General features: G+C 52.4%; 1 protein-coding gene across 4 annotated transcripts in view; it reads left to right on the forward strand.

Moving 5' to 3' along the window:
* CdGAPr (GTPase-activating protein CdGAPr) overlaps positions 1-24,213 on the forward strand; it is a 317,407-nt gene that overhangs the window by 194,766 nt on the left and 98,428 nt on the right. For all 4 annotated transcript variants that reach the window (XM_075692467.1, XM_075692469.1, XM_075692468.1 and 1 more), the window contains one exon: positions 22,660-22,744. In XM_075692467.1, coding sequence (XP_075548582.1) covers positions 22,660-22,744 — 85 coding nt within the window. The remainder of the gene's footprint in view (positions 1-22,659; positions 22,745-24,213) is intronic.

A 24,213-nucleotide genomic window follows, 5' to 3' on the forward strand; every position in this document is an offset into this window, starting at 1 on the left:
AAAGACTGCCGCTGGTCGCACGCATCGTTCGGCGCGCGGAGCGACAGGACTTGGCCGCCCTCGGGATTATATGTACGCCGGTCGTCGTGATGCGCATGAGGGGCACCGGCGTGCGCTTCCACTTACTTCTGTCATGCGTGCGTGCGTGTGCGTGCTGCTATACGTGCTTGCAGCCGGTTATGCGTTGCAGGCGCAGGCAGAGACACTATTCAGTTGTTATAACGAATGTATAAGAGAGAGAGGGTGCGTGTGTGCGTGTGGGTGAGAGAGATGTATATTGAGGGAAGAGGCGCGCAACGGGTCGTGCTGCCATCGGCGGCATGCGGGGAAAGGAGGGCCGCCGTACGGCCATCAGCTGTCACGTCATAACCAGCCGACCGTTGAGAGCACCTTTGGGAGCTCAACGGACTGCCTTATGTGATAGGACGCTCGATGGCACCTCCGTGGCGGCAAATGTAGCGGGTGCTCGTCGGGCCATTGCTGATGAGGTCACAGCTGACGGCCTCGGGCTTCCTCTCATTGTCCGTCTGTTATGCGGCATGCGCGTGTGTCCTTTGCGCGGCGAGCGGTCGGCGATTTCTTGAGCGCTTGTTTGTTGTCGCCGATCATCTTCGCGGTGATCACTGGGGTGCGCGCGTGGACATGCGGGTTTGTGGACACCTTGCGCCTCTTCATCATGTTCGAGGGGACATTCACTATATGTGTATGCGGTCGCTGGAGATTGGTTAAACGAGACCTGACAGTGTCTCTGACTCGGCGTCTCTTTTCTGTCTCGTCTATATATGTACACGTTTCTATCGCCTTGTTTGGACCTGGAAAGCATTCCAGCGGATTCGCGTAGTTTGTTATTTCTCACTTATTGACACGGGCTTTGACAACGATGTGGCTTCTTTTCGTTTTGGTGGTAGTTGTGTCCAATGTACGAGCATAGCGCTGCCTAACGTATGCTGAAGACACGATATCAAATGCTCTCGTCTCCTTGGCACCTCAATTTGAGAGGGTCACTCGAAGATAATGGAGATAGAAGAAGAGCGATTGCTAGTTATAGGTCCTTTATTACGGCGCTTACTGCGGTGAGCAGTCGAGCCAAGGAATTGGGCAACTGGATACGAACGACTTTGCGCCTGCTGCACTCGGGATGCTTTTTTTTTTTATAATTTTCCGTTATACTTTTTGTTCCCCGAGTGCTTTCTGGTCGCTGCGGATGACTTCCGCAGCCTGAAGTTGGGGCACGTACCGAGAACTTTGAGGAAGCGCGGAGCTAGACGCTGCGGTCCTTCCCTTAGCTCCGCTACATGCCCATCCAGGAAGAACGGTTTAATCGTTCGCCTTTGGGCAGCGTTAACCTGAAAAGCCTGCGCTATAGCCGGACATCGGCGCCAGGGGAAAGCGTACGCGAAATCGGAGCGCATCTCTCCGAGCGCAGTCCCTCTTTAACCGCTGCCATAAAAGCATGCGTCGCTGTCCCCCACTGAACGCGGACGGTTAAAGTTAAGCAGCGCCCTTCGTGCTGCTGGGTATATACGATCGGCGGCTTGAGAGGCATCGTCTTTGTGGATGCTTTCTTTTCCAATTTTAGCGTCTCGTCGCCGTCTTCGCGAGGTCTGCTCGCGCAAAGGGGCCCGCACTCGTTACGGACCATCGGGCAGGCTGCATGCAGATGCTCAGGCGGGTACACGTCGCTCAAGAGAAGCCCGAGGTCTCGCGCAGAGCCAGTTTGCCGTGAAAGTCGGTGGCTCGCGCTGCCGCGCTGGTATTTCGGAGGCGTGCCTCTTTTTCCCCTTCGATCGTAAAACGCGCAGCTGACGGTGCCTTTGACTTAACGGTGCCGCCGGCATCTCGAGCCGCTTCTGAATTATACGACGCGCCTGCGTGCAACGGTAATGGGCGGCGAGCATGCGAAAGGGGCCTCCTCTGTTTTGCTTTCTCGCTCGTATATGCCTTGTGCGATGCCGTTGCGACTCTCCCTTAGTCGCACGAAATGGAAGCAACACTCACGAAAGGGAAGACAGTGCTTTGTCTGCACTGTCTTCCCTGTCTCTTTTTGTGAGCGCTCCCGCTCGGCAGTGTGCCAGATATATAGCCCAGCAACGTTCTATTCTGTAGTTATCGTTTACTACCAATCGAATTTTATGTTTCATTGGTAGCATACCGTCTAAACCTATAGCATTATGTTTTCATTAGATCAATAACGGCGTAACTTATACCTAAGTGTAAAAAGAAGAGGGATAAGAAGTAGAGAGACGTTGAAGACCACAACACGTGAGCTGTGCTCGACGCCGTACAAGTCAGTTTGAAAAGCGGACAGGTGCACTCACTGGTGCTGTCCGCCCACCGTGCTTGAAAAGCATATATAAACAAGCAAGTAATCATTTCAGATATAACGCATGGAACCCTGTTTTCGGCGTATTTTGGATGTGGCGTCGGTCCACGGGCGCAGCCTCGGCGCGCTGATTTTGCACTGCGTACTGGACACAGCGCTGTAAGTCCGGCCAGAATGTTGTCGCCGTGGTTGCTAATTACAGTACACGTTTCATCCGTGGTAACAGCCTAATTGGGCACCCGCCGTGGTTGCTCAGTGGCTACGGTGTCGGGCTGCTGAGCACGAGGTCGCGGGATCGAATCCCTGCCACGGCGGCCGCATTTCGATGGAGGCGGAATGCGAAAACACCCGTGTGTACTTAGATTTAGGTGCACGTTAAAGAACCCCAGATGGTCGAAATTTCCGGAGTCCTCCACTACGGCGTGCCTCATAATCAGAAAGGGGTTTTGGCACGTAAAACCTCATAATTTTAACAGCCTAATTAGAATTAATTGCCGCCGGATGTCGCAGCGCCAAGAACATTAGTGAAACGTTCCCCGTGTTTGCCGCTTGGGCGTGTGGCTGAACCTGGACGGGAGCATTCATTAATAGTAATTATTTGACCAACTTTTAAAGTGTTGCTTCAAGCGCAACGTCTTCAGTGGAGGAGTTGTACAGAGCCTGTTGAGAACTATCCAAATAGTTTTGTCGGTTATGACAGCTACTGTTGATCGCGGTTGTTCGGGCTGAAAAGAAAACGGGCGAGATTTGAAAAAAGGTATACCACGTGACTAGGCGCTTGCGCGCATTGACATTAGTGCCCTCAAACATGCTGCGAACGAATGGTCTATGCTGTACGCAGACCGAAGGCATAAATAGGCCGCTAGCAAAAGTGACATGTGATGGCAGCACTGTCGTCTTCGATGTATCGTCATCTGCCGCCAAAACCCTCGGTGGGCGGAGACCGCGCGCATTGAGGCGTCCTATAGAGTGGTGGCTAGCTCTGCGGAAAGGGAATGCGAGCCCGCCGACCTTGTCAAACAGACGCATAGAGAACCACCATGCAGGGTACAGCATCAGTGTGCAGACAGAGGCAAACGGAGATGTCATATAATATCCGAAAGCTGAAGTGAAGGGGCTCAATGCGCTCATCAAGCAGACTTGCAGCACTACAATCGTGGCAAAAACGAAAAGCCTGAAAACCCTAGCTTGTCAAAAACGTAACTGGTTTTTAGGGTGACCGCGGCATAACTTATGTTAACTATCATTTATACAGGTAGCTCTCACGGGGTCAAATGCCTGTTCACATTGTCACTCGTAATCTCATCGCCATGATCCGGTAACTATTTATAGTCGAGTCCGCTGCGCCCGTTTAATACGACAGTGCTAAATGTCAATCTCTCGAGCTGAGCGTTACAAAGTTAGCAGCCGTAACGCAATCACTATACAGACCCTATTCGAAGAACTACAGTTAGGTGAAATGAATCAGAAGCACTACATTATGTACTTTCTTTTAGGCACATATTTAGTACATAATATTTAGCGGTTCTCTACTTCGCTTATATATTTACATGCCTATTTGCTGCCCGTCAATGCGTCAGTGTACTTCGAAAGGTCATTTCGTGGGCCGTGCAGGATTTTATCTAAAATCGTCGGCACTCTTTTACGTACTGCGAAGGGACATTGCTTCGACGACCTATATCTAAAGGAGGCCGATTTGGCGGCTTGAAAAGATCCCATTTGTTCAAGACAAATGTGATCGTGACGAGGCTGCCGACTCCATCGGACGTGCGTTCATTTCGCCTCTACTGCTTTTGGTGGTTTATTCCTTGGCGGAACCAGGCAAGAGTCGTTTTCTTCCCCCCGCATATGTTTCCCGACGACGCATTGCAACAGTTTCAGAGACAGCGAGTCTGCCATCGTCCGAAGCACCGACCCTCTTTTTGAATCCCGCCGTGGGGCCTTGAGAGTTAAAACGATTATCATGTACTATGCACTGCATGGATACGCGTATATGCCCCCCCCCCCTCCCGCCTCGTCACATATTTAAATGGCCGCATATATACAGCCGCGAGAGCAGAGCAAGCGGCTTCCTAAGTGAGCGCCTCCAAGATCGCCTTGAAGCAGGCATGCACTGCCGTAAACGATGCTCCCCAGTCACGAAGTCGAAAACGCATTTACGAAATGCGATTCGGGACGGCAGTCTCTGGGCCGTTTCTTTACATCACCGGCAGTGATCGAAGCATGCGCACTGACGAGTGCCTTATGGCTATCGAACTGTGGAGGGGCCCTCGGTGTGATTAAGTATATATACGGAAGCCTAGGCGTACCTGCGCGCTCGTCGAAGCTAACGGCGCTGCGTAATGGCTGACGGGCTTCTCGGCGCGAGCGAGGCCTCGTGTACGTAATAGGTTGGGCAGTATAGCTGACTGGAGAGAAAATGAGTCGTAGCTGCCTCTATAGGGATGCGAGACACGGAGTGCAGGGGGTTGTTTGGATCCGACTGCTGGTACGATCTGTTGGGTACTCGGCGCTGACGCCCGTGGTTGTACCTGGGTCGCAAGCCCCAAGGGTAGCGTTGGCCTGGCGGCCTGGGGTACAACTGGAAGCATCCGAAGGTCCCGGCAAAGCATGAGTCGACTGGTAACAACGAAACAACTTGTTTATTTTAACATCGCAAAGAGTTGGCGGTCAGGTTGACCGAAGTAGAGAGACGGGAGAGCACTTCACTCAACTGAAGAAATCGGAGCCCTCCTTTTGGCGTCCGGGGGCAGCTGTTTTTATACTCTCGCAGTTGAGGGCAAGAAGGAACCCCTCAAAAGACGAGCACGTGAATGTACAATGGGCTAATGGTGACGCACACTGTCGTGGCGCTGCGCACGATCTCGTAGCACCCTGTCGTGGCGCTGCGCACGATCTCGTAGCACCCTGTCGTGGCGCTGCCGGTCGGACACAATGACTGGAACGAGATCCCTGCTTTGGCATCGCCTGTTTCGGGCCCAATAACTGGAATGAGATCCCTGCTTTGGCATCGCCTGTTTCGGGCACAATGACTGGAACGAGATCCCTGCTTTGGCATCGCCTGTTTCGGGCCCAATAACTGGAATGAGATCCCTGCTTTGGCATCGCCTGTTTCGGGCACAATGACTGGAATGCGAGGAGGATCCCTAGGCGGTCGCATCGCCGCAGACGCGCCTGGAAACACCTGGCGATGAGTGTTGCGGCGACGACGATCGGGCCAAAATGTCTGCCGCCCCGCCGCCGTCGCGCCGGCAAAACCACGTGTCGCAGGCGAAACGCAACAGACCGCCCCGCCGGGGGAAGGAGATCCCGATGGACAGGGGACTGCATCCGCTGTCCGGAGGGATGTCGCTCGATGATGCTCATAACCGAAGTCGGGCGTCCCTTGACGTTTCTTGAGCGCAGCGCACAGAGAAGGCCTCGTTCTCTCGTTCAGGTTCGCACGGGACACTGCAAAGTGACTTCGGGAGAGTTCACATTTTTGTTCTCGTTCCCGGCAAGCGTTAGAACTACGCTGAAAACTCAACCGCTCAGTCAGCAAGCACGGCACAACCCTCACTAAGCCCTGCCAGGCTCTTTCCCCTTTTTATACCACTGCCTAGTTCCTTACAGTAGTCTAGCATCACTCAGAACGCGTCCACAAATTGAAAAATTGCACTAGAAAGCATATCATCACTTTGAAACACTAAACAAAAGCAATATGTTAAAAAAAATCCTGCCTCAGGAAGAAAACATCAGTAACAAACAATTTTGAGGCTGATTCCTACGTTAGGGGCTTCGACTTAAGCCATCGGCGTTACCGTTGAGACTCCCCTTTTTGTAACGCACCTCAAAGGAATATTGTTGTAAAGCGAGGCTCCAGCGCAGGAGGCGGCCATTTTTGGGAGAGATGGTCTGCAGCCATTGGAGAGGGCAGTGATCCGTCTCAATGATAAACCTCGAGCCGGCTAGATAGCATGACAATTTCTGAACGGCCCACACGAGACACGCACACTCTTTCTCGGTGGCGCTATACGCCTGCTCACGACTGGTCAGCTTACGACTAGCATACAGGACGGGGTGTTCTACTTCTCCATTTTCCCGTTGGCACAGTACAACGCCCATGCCTCGCTCACTAGCATCGCACTGAACAATGAACCCTTTTGTATAGTCTGGCGATCGTAGCACAGGCTGGCTTGTTAGGGCACTCTTTAGGGCGCTAAAAGCTCTTTCCTTGGTCTCGTCCCAGACGACTGTTTGAGGCTCTGTTTTTCTTAGAGCATCCGTCAGGGGAGCCGCGATATCAGAGTACCTAGGGATGTACCTCTGATAGTAGCCGGCGACACCTAAGAACGACCGAATATCGGTCTTCGTGCGCGGTTGCGGGAAGTCTCGCACAGCGGCCACCTTTATTTCAGAGGGGCGGCGACGACCCTGACCAATCACGTGACCTAGGTAGACAACCTCGGCCTGTGCTAACTGGCACTTAGGAGCCTTTACTGTCAAGCCCGCTTCGCGCAGGCGGGTTAGCACTGCCCGCAAGTGTGTCATATGCTCAGACCAGGATGCGGAGAATATCGCTACGTCGTCTAGATACGGTAAAGCGAATTCTTGCTGTCCCCGCAACACTTTATCCATGAGACTTGAAAAACAGTATGGCGCGTTCTTCAAACCAAAACTCAACACTTTAGGACGGAATGTTCCCATTGGTGAAATGAACGCCGCATACCTACTAGCCTCTTCTGTAAGTGGAACCTGCCAATAACCCCTGACAAGATCTAGGGTGGAAATAAACTGAGCGCTACTAACTTTCTCAAGGCGCTCCTCGATGTTAGGGATCGGATAAATTTGATCCTTAGTGATGGAATTAAGCCTGCGGTAGTCGACGCAAGGACGAGGTTCCTTGCCCGGTACCTCAACTAAAATCAAAGGGGAGGTATAATCACTCTCACCTGCCTCAATAACACCGAGCTGTAGCATTTTCTTTACCTCAGCCTCCATAATATCGCTCTGGCGGGGTGACACCCGATACGCCTTGGATCGTACTGGCTCTGTGGAGGTAAGTTCTATATCATGAGTAAGTACAGAAGTCCTACCAGGCCTCTCAGAGAACAGACCTTGAAACTCTTGTAATAGCTGGTGTAGTTCGGTTTTCTGCTCAGGCGACAGCGGTGCTTTACTGATAAGGTCACTAATGACTTGACCGGTGTCTTCCCTGTTCGTCACTGAGCCTAGTCCCGGAAGCTCGACCGGAAGCTCTTCAGGAACGTTTACCATCATGCACACCACTGCTTCCCTTTGTCTATAAGGTTTGAGCAGATTACAGTGGTAAACTTGCTGTGCTTTCCGCTTTCCTGGCAGACTTACCACGTAGTTAACGTCCGACAGTTTCTGAACAATTCGTGCTGGGCCCTCCCACTGCACGTCTAGTTTGTTGTTTAGCGATGTGCGCATTATTATGACCTCATCGCCAACCTCAAAACGACGGGCCCTGGCTGTCCGATCATAATAAACCTTGGCCCTCTGCTGGGCCTTTGTCATTGCTTCACCTGACAACTCCTGTGCCCTTCTTAAGCGTTCGAGGAGCTTAAGCACGTACTCCACCACGACTGGGTCGTCGCCCCTACCTTCCCACGATTCTCGAAGCATGCGAAGCGGAGATCGAAGCGAGCGACCGTACACCAGTTCAGCTGGCGAAAACCCCGTAGCCGCATGCGGCGCGGTCCTTAAAGCCAACATCACCCCAGGCAGACACAGCTCCCAGTCAGTTCGATGTTCAAAACACAACGCTCTCAACACTGTTGCGTTTCGCCTGCGACACGTGGTTTTGCCGGCGCGACGGCGGCGGGGCGGCGGACATTTTGGCCCGATCGTCGTCACCGCAACACTCATCGCCAGGTGTTTCCAGGCGCGTCTGCGGCGATGCGACCGCCTAGGGATTTCGTTCCAGTCATTGTGCCCGAAACAGGCGATGCCAAAGCAGGGATCTCATTCCAGTTATTGGGCCCGAAACAGGCGATGCCAAAGCAGGGATCTCGTTCCAGTCATTGTGCCCGAAACAGGCGATGCCAAAGCAGGGACCATCTTCTCGTTACAGTCATTGTGTCCGACCGGCAGCGCCACGACAGTGTGCTGCGCAGCGCCACGACAGTGTGCTGCGCAGCGCCACGACCAGGTGCTACGAGATCGTGCGCAGCGCCACGACATGGTGCTACGGCATCGCTACGACAGTGTGCGTCACCATTAGCCCATTGTACATTCACGTGCTCGTCTTTTGAGGGGTTCCTTCTTGCCCTCAACTGCGAGAGTATAAAAACAGCTGCCCCCGGACGCCAGAGGAGGGCTCCGATTTCTTCCGTTGAGTGAAGTGCTCTCCCGTCTCTCTACTTCGGTCAAACCTGACCGCCAACTCTTTGCGATGTTAAAATAAACAAGTTGTTTCGTTGTTACCTGTCGACTCATGCTTTGCCGGGACCTTCGGATGCTTGCAGTTGTACCCCAGGCCGCCAGGCCAACGCTACCCTTGGGGCTTGCGACCCAGGTACAACCACGGGCGTCAGCGCCGAGTTCCCATCCGATCGCTCCAGTGTCGCGATCCAAACATCTGGTTGCCAGCGGTGAGATCGCCTACGACTTCAAACAACTGTCTGCCAGCGGCGAGATCACGACAACGGAGGCCAGCAGCAAAGAGATGCAGTTGACAGTATGCTGAGCAGCTCAACGACGATCCGGGAGCAGTGCAACGAGCCCTGTGTGACGACTGGTTGCCTGCAGCGGAACGACTGCGCGGAATTCCTGCCTGCGAGGTTTGGTGAGTGCGGGACTTTCTTCTTCTGAGCTTTGCCAGGCTTTTGTTAGTGTTAGAAACAGAGCTGGTAATTGTGGTTGTCGTTGCTGCCGGGTTAGTTTGCGGCAAGACAATAGTAAGCAGTAGAGAAAGCAGCATTCAGAGCAGCCATGGATTTGAAGTCGTTGCGCAAACCAAAATTGTTGGAGCTTGCAAGAGAGTTGGGTCTGGATGTCTCAGACAAACTAAGAAAACCTGAACTGCTAAAGGCTATTCTTGAGTTAGAGGCTGAGGATGACGAGCTGTCGGAATGCCTTGAGACTATTGAAGAGAGGGAGACAGAAAAAGAAGAGCGTGAACGTAAAGAACAGAAAAAGCGAGAGCAACAAGAGAAAAAAGAAGAGCGCGAACACGCTTTGGAAATGAAGCGTCTCGAGGTAGAGATGGAACGCGCTCGTAATGGAAGTCAGGCACACGGTGCAGGAGAACGCGTATTGTTCAAAATGACGGACCTGATGCGGCCGTTTAAGCTTGGAGAGGACATTGGGTTGTTCCTGGTTAACTTTGAGCGAACGTGCGAGAAGCAGGGGTTCTCTCGGGAAACGTGGCCACAGCGCTTGCTCACTTTGTTACCCGGCGAGGCGGCCGACGTAGTCGCTCGCTTGGATAGAGAGGAAGCAGAGGATTTCGACAAAGTAAAATCGAGTCTGCTAAAAAAGTACCGGCTGTCTGCGGAAGCGTTCCGTCGGAAGTTTCGGGAAAATGAGAAAGGCAAAAGTGAGTCATATACAGAGTTTGCGTATAGGCTTATGTCGAACATGCAGGAGTGGCTCAAAGAAGAGAAAGCGTTTGGTGACCACGATAAAGTTCTGCAGTGTTTCGGGCTAGAACAGTTTTATAGTCGGTTACCGGAGAACGTGCGATACTGGGTCTTGGATAGGCCAGACGTGAGTACGGTGGCTAGAGCCGCTGAGCTAGCCGAGGAGTTTGTGACGCGTCGAGCTCGCGGAGCTAAGGACGGTCAAAAGGGTGAATTTGGCTCCAAGTCTGAGAGGCCAAGGTTCACGCCCATGAGATTTAAGGGGGACACGCGTAGTGAGGATGCGAGTGAAAGCAATCCGACCAAACGTAAAGAGACGGCAGCCGAAGCCGAACGCAGAAAGCGGTTCGAGATGAGGCGAGCGGGCGTTTGTTATACGTGCCAGAAGCCGGGTCACTTTTCGGCGCAGTGTCCGGAAACAACACCAAAAGTTGTGTTTTTTTCAATAGGCAGCACTGACGAGAACATGAAGCTTCTTGAGCCTTACATGCGAGACCTCCTCGTAAACGGGAAAGAGTGCCGAGTGCTTCGCGATTCCGCAGCTACGATGGATGTAGTTCACCCATCTTACGTAGAACCCCATATGTTCACGGGCGAGTGCGCGTGGATCAAGCAAGCCGTGGAAGCTCATAGCGTGTGTCTGCCAGTAGCAAAGGTGCTTATTGAAGGACCTTTCGGAGCGCTTGAGACAGAGGCGGCAGTGTCATCTATGCTGCCACCCCAGTACCCGTACCTATTTTCAAACAGGTCCGATCACCTCCTGCGCGAGAAGGGGCTTTTGTTTGGTGAAGCTAGTGTTCAGGCCTTAACCAGATCGAAGGTTCGGGAGCTCGCTGCAAAGGCGGTAGTTGCGGGGCCGACGTTATCAAACAACGAAAAAGGGTCAGAGGCGCAGCAAGCTGATATTCAGAGCACGCCCGAACAGAATAAAATTGAGTCTGTAGCGTTGAAGGCGCCAGATACTGGAGAGGAAAATCCCGACGCGGGAAAGTTAGAAGAGCTATCTACTGATTTGCTCATCGCGCCTACGTCAGACGGACTTGATAGGTTGCTAAAAGTCAGCCGGACGGCTTTGATAGCCGAGCAAAAAAAGGATGGCAGCCTGGAAAACGTGCGCTGCAATGTCAAAGAAGGTATCGCCAGGAAAACTGCGCGTTTTGTGGAAAGAGGTGGAGTCCTGTACCGGAAGTATCTAGACCGCCGAGGAGTGGAGTTCGATCAGCTGGTCGTGCCTCAATGCTATCGTCAGGATCTGTTGCGCTTGTCACATGGGGGTTCGTGGTCCGGACACCTAGGAGTTAAGAAAACTAAGGACCGTCTCTTGCAAGAGTACTATTGGCCAGGGTGTTTTCGGGACGCAGACCATTTCGTGAGGACATGTGACACTTGTCAGCGGGTGGGCAAACCAGGGGACAAATCGAGGGCGCCGTTGAAATTGGTACCTATCATTACGGAGCCTTTTAGACGGCTCGTTATTGATACAGTGGGACCTCTGCCGGTAACAGCCACGGGGTACAGACACATTTTGACTGTGATCTGCCCAGCGACAAAGTTCCCTGAAGCAGTGCCGCTTAAAGAACTCAGCTCAGTTGAGATAGTTAATGCACTACTGTCCATATTTGCGCGAGTTGGTTTTCCTGCAGAAATTCAATCAGATCAGGGCACAGTGTTTACTAGCGCTTTGACGACAACTTTTCTCGAAAGGTGTGGGGTAAAGCTGCTACACAGCTCAGTGTACCACCCACAGTCGAATTCCGTTGAGAAGCTCCACTCCGTCATGAAGCGCGTGTTGAGAGCCTTGTGTTTTGAACATCAAACTGACTGGGAGCTGTGTCTGCCTGGGGTGATGTTTGCTTTAAGGACCGCGCCGCATGCGGCTACGGGGTTTTCGCCAGCTGAACTGGTGTACGGTCGCTCGCTTCGATCTCCGCTTCGCATGCTTCGAGAATCATGGGAAGGTAGGGGCGACGACCCAGTCGTGGTGGAGTACGTGCTTAAGCTCCTCGAACGCTTAAGAAGGGCACAGGAGTTGTCAGGTGAAGCAATGACAAAGGCCCAGCAGAGGGCCAAGGTTTATTATGATCGGACAGCCAGGGCCCGTCGTTTTGAGGTTGGCGATGAGGTCATGATATTGCGCACATCGCTAAACAACAAACTAGACGTGCAGTGGGAGGGCCCAGCACGAATTGTTCAGAAACTGTCGGACGTTAACTACGTGGTAAGTCTGCCAGGAAAGCGGAAAGCACAGCAAGTTTACCACTGTAATCTGCTCAAACCTTATAGACAAAGGGAAGCAGTGGTGTGCATGATGGTAAACGTTCCTGAAGAGCTTCCAGTCGAGCTTCCGGGACTAGGCTCAGTGACGAACAGGGAAGACACCGGTCAAGTCATTAGTGACCTTATCAGTAAAGCACCGCTGTCGCCTGAGCAGAAAACCGAACTACACCAGCTATTACGAGAGTTTCAAGGTCTGTTCTCTGAGAGGCCTGGTAGGACTTCTGTACTTACTCATGATATTGAACTTACCTCCCCAGAGCCAGTACGATCCAAGGCGTATCGGGTGTCACCCCGCCAGAGCGATATTATGGAGGCTGAGGTAAAGAAAATGCTACAGCTCGGTGTTATTGAGGCAGGTGAGAGTGATTATACCTCCCCTTTGATTTTAGTTGAGGTACCGGGCAAGGAACCTCGTCCTTGCGTCGACTACCGCAGGCTTAATTCCATCACTAAGGATCAAATTTATCCGATCCCTAACATCGAGGAGCGCCTTGAGAAAGTTAGTAGCGCTCAGTTTATTTCCACCCTAGATCTTGTCAGGGGTTATTGGCAGGTTCCACTTACAGAAGAGGCTAGTAGGTATGCGGCGTTCATTTCACCAATGGGAACATTCCGTCCTAAAGTGTTGAGTTTTGGTTTGAAGAACGCGCCATACTGTTTTTCAAGCCTCATGGATAAAGTGTTGCGGGGACAGCAAGAATTCGCTTTACCGTATCTAGACGACGTAGCGATATTCTCCGCATCCTGGTCTGAGCATATGACACACTTGCGGGCAGTGCTAACCCGCCTGCGCGAAGCGGGCTTGACAGTCAAGGCTCCTAAGTGCCAGTTAGCACAGGCCGAGGTTGTCTACCTCGGTCACATGATTGGTCAGGGTCGTCGCCGCCCCTCTGAAATAAAAGTGGCCGCTGTGCGAGACTTTCCGCAACCGCGCACAAAGACCGATATTCGGTCGTTCTTAGGTGTCGCCGGCTACTATCAGAGGTACATCCCTAGGTACTCTGATATCGCGGCTCCCCTGACGGATGCTCTAAGAAAGACAGAGCCTCAAACAGTCGTCTGGGACGAGACCAAGGAAAGAGCTTTTAGCGCCCTAAAGAGTGCCCTAACAAGCCAGCCTGTGCTACGATCGCCAGACTATACAAAAGGGTTCATTGTTCAGTGCGATGCTAGTGAGCGAGGCATGGGCGTTGTACTGTGCCAACGGGAAAATGGAGAAGTAGAACACCCCGTCCTGTATGCTAGTCGTAAGCTGACCAGTCGTGAGCAGGCGTATAGCGCCACCGAGAAAGAGTGTGCGTGTCTCGTGTGGGCCGTTCAGAAATTGTCATGCTATCTAGCCGGCTCGAGGTTTATCATTGAGACGGATCACTGCCCTCTCCAATGGCTGCAGACCATCTCTCCCAAAAATGGCCGCCTCCTGCGCTGGAGCCTCGCTTTACAACAATATTCCTTTGAGGTGCGTTACAAAAAGGGGAGTCTCAACGGTAACGCCGATGGCTTAAGTCGAAGCCCCTAACGTAGGAATCAGCCTCAAAATTGTTTGTTACTGATGTTTTTCTTCCTGAGGCAGGATTTTTTTTAACATATTGCTTTTGTTTAGTGTTTCAAAGTGATGATATGCTTTCTAGTGCAATTTTTCAATTTGTGGACGCGTTCTGAGTGATGCTAGACTACTGTAAGGAACTAGGCAGTGGTATAAAAAGGGGAAAGAGCCTGGCAGGGCTTAGTGAGGGTTGTGCCGTGCTTGCTGACTGAGCGGTTGAGTTTTCAGCGTAGTTCTAACGCTTGCCGGGAACGAGAACAAAAATGTGAACTCTCCCGAAGTCACTTTGCAGTGTCCCGTGCGAACCTGAACGAGAGAACGAGGCCTTCTCTGTGCGCTGCGCTCAAGAAACGTCAAGGGACGCCCGACTTCGGTTATGAGCATCATCGAGCGACATCCCTCCGGACAGCGGATGCAGTCCCCTGTCCATCGGGATCTCCTTTCCCCGGCGGGGCGGTCTGTTGCGTTTCGCCTGCGACACGTGGTTTTGCCGGCGCGACGGCGGCGGGGCGGCGGACATTTTGGCCCGATCGTCGTCACCGCAACACTCATCGCCAGGTGTTTCCAGGCGCGTCTGCGGCGATGCGACCGCCTAGGGATTTCGTTCCAGTCATTGTGCCCGAAACAGGCGATGCCAAAGCAGGGATCTCATTCCAGTTATTGGGCCCGAAACAGGCGATGCCAAAGCAGGGATCTCGTTCCAGTCATTGTGCCCGAAACAGGCGATGCCAAAGCAGGGACCATCTTCTCGTTACAGTCATTGTGTCCGACCGGCAGCGCCACGACAGTGTGCTGCGCAGCGCCACGACAGTGTGCTGCGCAGCGCCACGACCAGGTGCTACGAGATCGTGCGCAGCGCCACGACATGGTGCTACGGCATCGCTACGACAGTGTGCGTCACCATTAGCCCATTGTACATTCACGTGCTCGTCTTTTGAGGGGTTCCTTCTTGCCCTCAACTGCGAGAGTATAAAAACAGCTGCCCCCGGACGCCAGAGGAGGGCTCCGATTTCTTCCGTTGAGTGAAGTGCTCTCCCGTCTCTCTACTTCGGTCAAACCTGACCGCCAACTCTTTGCGATGTTAAAATAAACAAGTTGTTTCGTTGTTACCTGTCGACTCATGCTTTGCCGGGACCTTCGGATGCTTGCAGTTGTACCCCAGGCCGCCAGGCCAACGCTACCCTTGGGGCTTGCGACCCAGGTACAACCACGGGCGTCAGCGCCGAGTTCCCATCCGATCGCTCCAGTGTCGCGATCCAAACAACACGCGCTTCATGACGGAGTGGAGCTTCTCAACGGAATTCGACTGTGGGTGGTACACTGAGCTGTGTAACAGCTTTACCCCACACCTTTCGAGAAAAGTTGTCGTCAAAGCGCTAGTAAACACTGTGCCCTGATCTGATTGGATTTCCGCAGGAAAACCAACTCGCGCAAATATGGACAGTAGTGCATTAACTATCTCAACTGAGCTGAGTTCTTTAAGCGGCACTGCTTCAGGGAACTTTGTCGCTGGGCAGATCACAGTCAAAATGTGTCTGTACCCCGTGGCTGTTACCGGCAGAGGTCCCACAGTATCAATAACGAGCCGTCTAAAAGGCTCCGTAATGATAGGTACCAATTTCAACGGCGCCCTCGATTTGTCCCCTGGTTTGCCCACCCGCTGACAAGTGTCACATGTCCTCACGAAATGGTCTGCGTCCCGAAAACACCCTGGCCAATAGTACTCTTGCAAGAGACGGTCCTTAGTTTTCTTAACTCCTAGGTGTCCGGACCACGAACCCCCGTGTGACAAGCGCAACAGATCCTGACGATAGCATTGAGGCACGACCAGCTGATCGAACTCCACTCCTCGGCGGTCTAGATACTTCCGGTACAGGACTCCACCCCTTTCCACAAAACGCGCAGTTTTCCTGGCGATACCTTCTTTGACATTGCAGCGCACGTTTTCCAGGCTGCCATCCTTTTTTTGCTCGGCTATCAAAGCCGACCGGCTGACTTTTAGCAACCTATCAAGTCCGTCTGACGTAGGCGCGATGAGCAAATCAGTAGATAGCTCTTCTAACTTTCCCGTGTCGGGCATTTCCTCTCCAGTATCTGGCGCCTTTAACGTTACAGACTCAAGTTTATTCAGTTCGGGCGTGCTCGGAATATCAGCTTGCTGCGCCTCTGACCCTTTTTCGTTGTTTGATAACGTCGGCCCCGCAACTATCGCCTTTGCAGCGAGCTCCCGAACCTTCGATCTGGTTAAGGCCTGAACACTAGCTTCACCAAACAAAAGCCCCTTCTCGCGCAGGAGGTGATCGGACCTGTTTGAAAATAGGTACGGGTACTGGGGTGGCAGCATAGATGACACTGCCGCCTCTGTCTCAAGCGCTCCGAAAGGTCCTTCAATAAGCACTTTTGCTACCGGCAGACACACGCTATGAGCTTCCACGGCTTGCTTGATCCATGCGCACTCGCCCGTGAACATATGGGGTTCTACGTAAGACGGGTGAACTACATCCATCGTAGCTGCGGAATCGCGAAGCACTCGGCACTCTTTCCCGTTTACGAGGAGGTCTCGCATGTAAGGCTCGAGAAGCTTCATGTTCTCGTCAGTGCTGCCTATTGAAAAAAACACAACTTTTGGTGTTGTTTCCGGACACTGCGCCGAAAAGTGACCCGGCTTCTGGCACGTATAACACAAGCGCGCTCGCCTCATCTCGAACCGCTTTCTGCGTTTGGCTGCCGCCGTCTCTTTACGTTTGGTCGGACTGCTTTCACTCGCATCCTCACTACGCGTGTCCCCCTTTAATCTCATGGGCGTGAATTTCGGCCTCTCAAACCTCGAGCCAAATTCACCCTTTTGACCGTCCTTAGCTCCGCGAGCCCGACGCGTCACAAACTCTTCGGCTAGCTCAGCGGCTTTAGCCACCGTACAAACGTCTGGCCTATCCAAGACCCAGTATCGCACGTTCTCCGGTAACCGACTATAAAACTGTTCTAGCCCGAAACACTGCAGAACTTTATCGTGGTCACCAAACGCTTTCTCTTCTTTGAGCCACTCCTGCATGTTAGACATAAGCCTATACGCAAACTCTGTATATGACTCACTTTTGCCTTTCTCATTTTCCCGAAACTTCCGACGGAACGCCTCCGCAGACAGCCGGTACTTTTTTAGCAGACTCGATTTTACTTTGTCGAAATCCTCTGCTTCCTCTCTATCCAAGCGAGCGACTACGTCGGCCGCCTCGCCGGGTAACAAAGTGAGCAAGCGCTGTGGCCACGTTTCCCGAGAGAACCCCTGCTTCTCGCACGTTCGCTCAAAGTTAACCAGGAACAAACCAATGTCCTCTCCAAGCTTAAACGGCCGCATCAGGTCAGTCATTTTGAACAATACTCGTTCTCCTGCACCGTGTGCCTGACTTCCATTACGAGCGCGTTCCATCTCTATCTCGAGACGCTTCATTTCCAAAGCGTGTTGACGGTCACGCTCTTCTTTTTTCTCTTGTTGCTCTCGCTCTTTCTGTTCTTTACGTTCGCGCTCTTCTTTTTCTTTTTGCTCTTTAAGTTCGCGCTCCTGTCTTTTTGCAGTCTCTCTCTCTTCAATAGTCTCAAGGCATTCCGACAGCTCGTCATCCTCAGCCTCTAACTCAAGAATAGCCTTTAGCAGTTCTGGTTTTCTTAGTTTGTCTGAGACATCCAGACCCAACTCTCTTGCAAGCTCCAACAATTTCGGTTTGCGCAACGACTTCAAATCCATGGCTGCTCTGAATGCTGCTTTCTCTACTGCTTACTATTGTCTTGCCGCAACTAACCCGGCAGCAACGACAACCACAATTACCAGCTCTGTTTCTGACACTAACAAAAAGCCTGGCAAAGCTCAGTAGAAGAAAGTCCCGCACTCACCAAACCTCGCAGGCAGGAATTCCGCGCAGTCGTTCCGCTGCAGGCAACCAGTCGTCACACAGGGCTCGTTGCACTGCTCCCGGATCGTCGTTGAGCTGCTCAGCATACAGTCAACTGCATCTCTTCGCTGCTGGCCTCCGTTGTCGCGATCTCGCCGCTGGCAGACCGTTGTTTGAAGTCGTAGGCGATCTCACCGCTGCCAACCAGATGTTTGGATCGGACTGCTGGTACGATCTGTTGGGAACTCGGCGCTGACGCCCGTGGTTGTACCTGGGTCGCAAGCCCCAAGGGTAGCGTTGGCCTGGCGGCCTGGGGTACAACTCGAAGCATCCGAAGGTCCCGGCAAAGCATGAGTCGACTGGTAACAACGAAACAACTTGTTTATTTTAACATCGCAAAGAGTTGGCGGTCAGGTTGACCGAAGTAGAGAGACGGGAGAGCACTTCACTCAACTGAAGAAATCGGAGCCCTCCTTTTGGCGTCCGGGGGCAGCTGTTTTTATACTCTCGCAGTTGAGGGCAAGAAGGAACCCCTCAAAAGACGAGCACGTGAATGTACAATGGGCTAATGGTGACGCACACTGTCGTGGCGCTGCGCACGATCTCGTAGCACCCTGTCGTGGCGCTGCGCACGATCTCGTAGCACCCTGTCGTGGCGCTGCCGGTCGGACACAATGACTGGAACGAGATCCCTGCTTTGGCATCGCCTGTTTCGGGCCCAATAACTGGAATGAGATCCCTGCTTTGGCATCGCCTGTTTCGGGCACAATGACTGGAACGAGATCCCTGCTTTGGCATCGCCTGTTTCGGGCCCAATAACTGGAATGAGATCCCTGCTTTGGCATCGCCTGTTTCGGGCACAATGACTGGAATGCGAGGAGGATCCCTAGGCGGTCGCATCGCCGCAGACGCGCCTGGAAACACCTGGCGATGAGTGTTGCGGCGACGACGATCGGGCCAAAATGTCTGCCGCCCCGCCGCCGTCGCGCCGGCAAAACCACGTGTCGCAGGCGAAACGCAACAGGGTGCATTTTGCAGAGGACGTGATGAACCGAACGATGCTTATTGTAGCACGGCAATCTTCTCGTCTGTGTATACAGCTAAAGTCTCGGCAGGTGCTTGTCTCTGTTGATGCTTTGGTTATCGGCTGGTCTAACGTTCGGATTAAGTTTCGGAGATAGCAGCCTCTGGAGGCACTTGGGTTCACATTCCTAAGGCTTTTATAAGAAGACTCATCCTGTAGCGCGCCTGGTGCTTCTGAGCTCAGGAGAGTCGCTCTCAATCCGGCCGCATTGCTTATGTCGACAACGTCGTTCAGTTATTGAAAAAGAGGCGTGCAATCACGGACACCAGTAGGAACGGAAAGGACAACACAAGCGCCTTAATTGTGTATGTGCTTGCACGCTTGTCTTTAAGTAATATACCAACTTGCTAAACTTAGCAAGTGTCTTTTATTGTGCGGGCTGTCCACCATTTTGTTCAGAGCCTCGTCCTTGTACGTGTAAATACATTCTGTAAATAGTCGCAGTTTATATTTTATTTAAGTAACACTTTGGTGCAGGTGCCGTCAGAAGCCAACAAAGAAAGACGCCAAGGACGACATAGGGGAAATTACTTGTACTTACTAATTGAATTAAAGAAATTTAAATTAATGACAATCAAAGTGGATGAAAAAACAACTTGCCGTGCAGGTGGAGAATGATCCCACGTCTTCGCATTACGTGTGCGATGCGAGCATCGCACGCGTAATGAGAATACGTGGGATCGTTGCCCACCTGCGCGGCAAGTTGTTTTGCATCGCACGCGTAATGCGAAGACACGAGATCGTTCCCCACCTGCGGCAAGTTGTTTTTTCATCCACTTGCCATAAATTTATAATTTCTTTAATTCAATTAGTAAGCACAAGTAATTTCCCCTATGTTGTCCTTGGCATCTTTGTTGGCTTCTGATGATATGATTAATAAAAATCGTGCCCCTCGGTTAACCCCCTTTCTTCTAGTTCATTTGGTGGAGGTAGTACCTTATACACTCATTTACGGAAGCACTGGTGTACCGTCATCTTGGGATGTTCATGCCGCATTTTTCTGTATGTAAAAACACGTAATAACTGTAAGTTTGTATGACAAGCGAGTCATATGCATGAAAATAGTTGTACAGACACATCCGGTGGTAATTTTCCGTCACTATAGGCACTGTATGAGAAACTGTTCGTGTGCGGCGACCACAAAAGCGTCGTTTTCTTTTACCTTCGTCGCGTCGGTCAAACGGAGCGCTCTAACCGCAGATGTGACGATATCTATACGTCTAGGCCAGCTGGCTCGCCTGCGGAGGCCTTTCGTCGAGCCGAACCCTGGGTTCGAGCATTCACTCGGGCCCGCAAGTGGCTGTCGTCGAGGCGCAAGTGCGTCGCCCTTTCCACAGCCACCCCCTTTCCCTCCGCCCGTCCTCCACTCGAGTTCGTCCTCTTCTACCGCTTAGCCGCAAATGCTGGCTCGATATCAAGCTGCCGCGCTCCGCCTCAGCTGCTGCTCGCCAAGCTGCTGCCGCAGCCGCAGTTCATTGCTCTCTCTCTACATACATCGCGGTCGCAGCAGTCGCGCTGGAGCGTTCGTGCGGCTACGTTCTCTCGTGCGGGTGCTCCTGGTCTGGTGGTGCAGCGGCCGTCGCTCATGTTTCGCACCCGGCTGCACTCTTTTTATAGACTGCGTTGTCGCCACTCGCTGCGCGAAGCGTTTACGAGAAAGCAATGGAGATTGAAAGTTGCGCACTTTGCGTCTCTCGGCCGGCGCGCGCGTGTTTCCTTTTCTCGTTTCCCTGCCCTTCCCGCGCGCTTTTCTTATTCCTAAGGCGTGGTCGTGTACGGTGCTGCATACAAGCCCCGGTCGATTAAGACAGCTAGGAGAAGCCCATTTTCCCCTTGCGCTGTTGTCGCTCCTTCGTGGAATGAGAGTGAGATTGAGCCGTTCCGGGCTTCTCTTGAGAAACGGTGTAATTGTTGAGCCTATACGTGCTTGCATGCCGGCGCCACCCGCTGGGCGCCCATCGGTCAGCACGCCCGTTTCCTGCATAAGCCCGCTGGCAGGAAGCATCGAATGTGACAGTAAGTCTCCGTGCGACCACTTCTAGAGTGACTATATAGGGTACATGAATATTATGCAGATTCAGCGTACATTCTGGAATCTGTGTGAGGTGAAGCTTTCGCGAAGCGCCTAGTTAAGTGCTAGAAAACGCGTTTTCACGTATAGCGATTACGTGCCTGTACGCGCCAAATCAGAAGAACGCGGAAAGCCCCCGCGTGAGTTCTGCGACCGCGGATTACACGACCGCAGTATCTACGGAATCGGCCCAGCTTACTATTACAGTAGCTTCACCATCGGACCACCTTATTCGGCAAGAAGCCAACCTACCAGACTCGTCAAAGGCATAGAAATGGGCAGAAAGCACAGCTTTAATAAATGAATTATGCGCTTGAAGGCTTATATTTGTTACAGTGAGGATATTTAGGTATCGTTTGTTGTTTGCTTATGTAATTCCGCACAGAACGGAACCGGCCACCTCCTGCTCTCTCTGCGGGTTGCACAGATGAGACCGCTTCGTTGTATGAGTGCTATCCTGTGTTTGAGCTATTGAGCGAGACAGCAGCAGCCACGGTTACCGAAGTCCGGGAAGATTCGCAAAGAAAGATTCGCTTTAAAAGGAAAGCTTCTCGTACCTGTCGACAAAAGTGCTGTCGGTTGCTCGAACCGTTACACCCGCCGGTAAATCTACCTATACGAAATCCAGCGACCGCAGACACAAGCCATTTTTACCTCGCTAAAATTCATCGTGCAGGTGACCGCTGGATTTCGTTTTTTGGCGCTCTTCTGTCATTTCTCTCCGAAAGCCTGCTATCTTCGCCAAGGACGGTGCCAGTCTGTCCCATCCACTGCTGTCAGACGTGTAAGGGGTGCCATGTAATATAGAGGTGCTGCTTTGGCGTTGCCGAAGAACAGATGTTTCCCTCCTAGATGTCACATTCGGTCGCTGCAATGGTTCACTTTTTTTTTTTTTTGCCAGAATATCCATTGTTCTATAGCGGGTCCTGTGCGCATGTGTTAAAAAGAGAGAGTGAGAGAAAGCGGACAATTTCTGTCAAGAATATGGAATTCCATTTCTAACAGCTTGCAGTGCTGATGCGTTTACGCTTATCGTTTGTTTTTAGTATAGTTTTGTTACTTCAGTTGCGTTTAGATGAGAGCACAGAAATAGCGCTGCCAGGTAGCGCACAAACGCGCTTCGCAACGCGAGTGAACTGCTTGTAACTTATAATGCACACATTGCGTATATGCTGTCACGCCACGAAGTAACACGAACAGTTCACACAACGAAGAGCACTTAATCGGATGACGAAATACAGAAATATACTTTCACGGTTTCGACAAAGCACTAACACCACTTTCGTCACTTCGTGACCTTGTCAGAAAACGCTCTTGTATTTCTGTACGATGTTCTTAAGTTTGTAGAGGCAACGGTTTCTTTTCTAAATAAACTTCGAAATAATGATTTTTGTTGCTTCAAAGCTCTTCTAACTACAAATTCTTACTTTGTGGTTGGCACATCATAGCGTCAGTTGCTTTCGCGTCATAAAGAACTAATTAACTAAAGTTAGTTATTTAATCACATCGCAATTACTTCATTACTCATCCAAGCGACGTCAATGTCTCGTGTTTGTACGCGAAGGGTTACACCTCATGCGAAGATCCATTGGCATTTGAGCAAATGGCTACACATCGAGCTCACATCCCACAAGGCGTTTATGTGAACACGCAGTAAAAGGGCTAGCGGAGCCGGTAGTAGTATGTAGTGCCTATAATGTACAAGATGGATACTAGAATGCCTAAACTCTATCATAGGCATTATAGTCAAAGTAGACTGTCTTCGGTGCTGTTAAGAATTGGAACACATCCATAACCGATGCGAGGCGAACAAGCCGCCTCTTGTTGTGTCTCGGGTTTGGTTGCTATTGTTCGTACGTAAACGTAGGGCTGTTCTCTCCTGCAGGAACGCCGAGACCGGGACGCGGTTCCCCAAGCTGGGAGAATGCGCCCACTTTCACTACGACATGATGGACCTGGGGACAGTCCAGGTGAGTTGGATCTTTCGCTGACGTACGGACGGTCTTGTCTTTTGCATAAAGTTTACCCACTTATGACGCCATGCCGAGCGCGAGCAAGCCTAAACAGCTGAAAAAAAAAAAATGTAGACACAGTCGACGTTGTGCTGCGTAATTATCGCGAAATCTCATTTGTGTTATGCAAGCGTGTATAAAATCACACGGGGCCTGATGTTTCGTAGTGACTGTTGTAATGTCAATAGTGGGCAAGCTTCGTGTCGTCGCAAGCTACTCATCGTCAGTGCGCTACAGGAGCTCGGCGCCCTGTGTCTGCGGCCCTGCCGGAGGGGTCAGTAGCCCAGGCGCGGAGAGTCAGGCTGCCAGAAAGTGGGGAGGTGGCGGTCGTCAGCCTCGCGGCTCTCGGTAGCCGTCGCCGATGCTTATCTCTCCTTCTCCTCGTCGTTGCGGAGGGAGGATAGCCTGCGCGTATACGCGCTGCTACTATTTGCTCGGGGCTCCCGCTGGCTGGCTGGCCTGGCTGGCTGGCTGCCGCCGCCACCACCTCGCTCGCGCCGTCACGACCTAGCGCCGATGCTATCACAGCGGACGGCGTCGTCTCTCGTTATGTGCGCTTCGGGGCCGTTGGGGCCGCGTATTGTTGTCGGCGGCGACGCTCGCGAAACCCACCGGGCCGCGGCGTGATGAGACACGGCGCGCGAGTCTTTTGTGGCGGCGCCTGGCCGCTGTCGCCCGCGTTGCCTCTCAGCCTTCGCTTTCTCCTTCGTTCGGCGCTGCCCGGACTGTGAATGGCTCGCGGGCACCGGCAGCGGACTAGCGACGTCGCGGCGATTAGCACTCCGGCGGCTCCAGCGAGCGTTGCGCTGTCGTCTCGCTTTCCCGCACACCTCGCAAACGATGTGAGCCCTACCCGTTGGCTGCTGACTCGTTGTTTTTCCTGAACTCTCTTACCCCCCAGGTTACCCCCCCCCCCGTTTTTCCCCCCTTCGTCCGCTTGCAGTGTTTCCTTTTGGCTCGCGCTGCCGTCGACCCAGTGTTTGGTCCGAGAAAGTCCGCCTGCGCGCGTTGGAAGAGCCCAATAGCGCTGTTGTCATCATCTCCATCTTCGCCCCGTATTTACCGAGTATCTTACGGTCTTTACCTCTGGTCAATTAAGACGAGAACCAGCGAAAGCAGCGCATACACAAGATGCATGGAGTATACAGGTCGAACGCTGGACTGACACGTCAACTTAATTTGTTGACATAAACCAGCAAGGTTTCACCGATCGTACGCGCGGTACAAAACAGTGGCACAACCACAAGTGGTTGTAGCCTCTGGTTCCTCCACCTGCGTTTTCGCGTACCGTGCAGCGGTGAACGATGGTCGAGCTGGCTTCCGGCGCATTTTGGTTGCGGGCTAAAGCAGGATTTGAAAAGGAAACGCGGAAATATATATGTGACACTACGTGACGAAAGTGTCGGTAAAGCAACGCCATCCGCGCA

Source organism: Dermacentor variabilis, chromosome 5 (genome assembly GCF_050947875.1).
Source record: "Dermacentor variabilis isolate Ectoservices chromosome 5, ASM5094787v1, whole genome shotgun sequence".
Classification (NCBI taxonomy): domain Eukaryota; kingdom Metazoa; phylum Arthropoda; class Arachnida; order Ixodida; family Ixodidae; genus Dermacentor; species Dermacentor variabilis.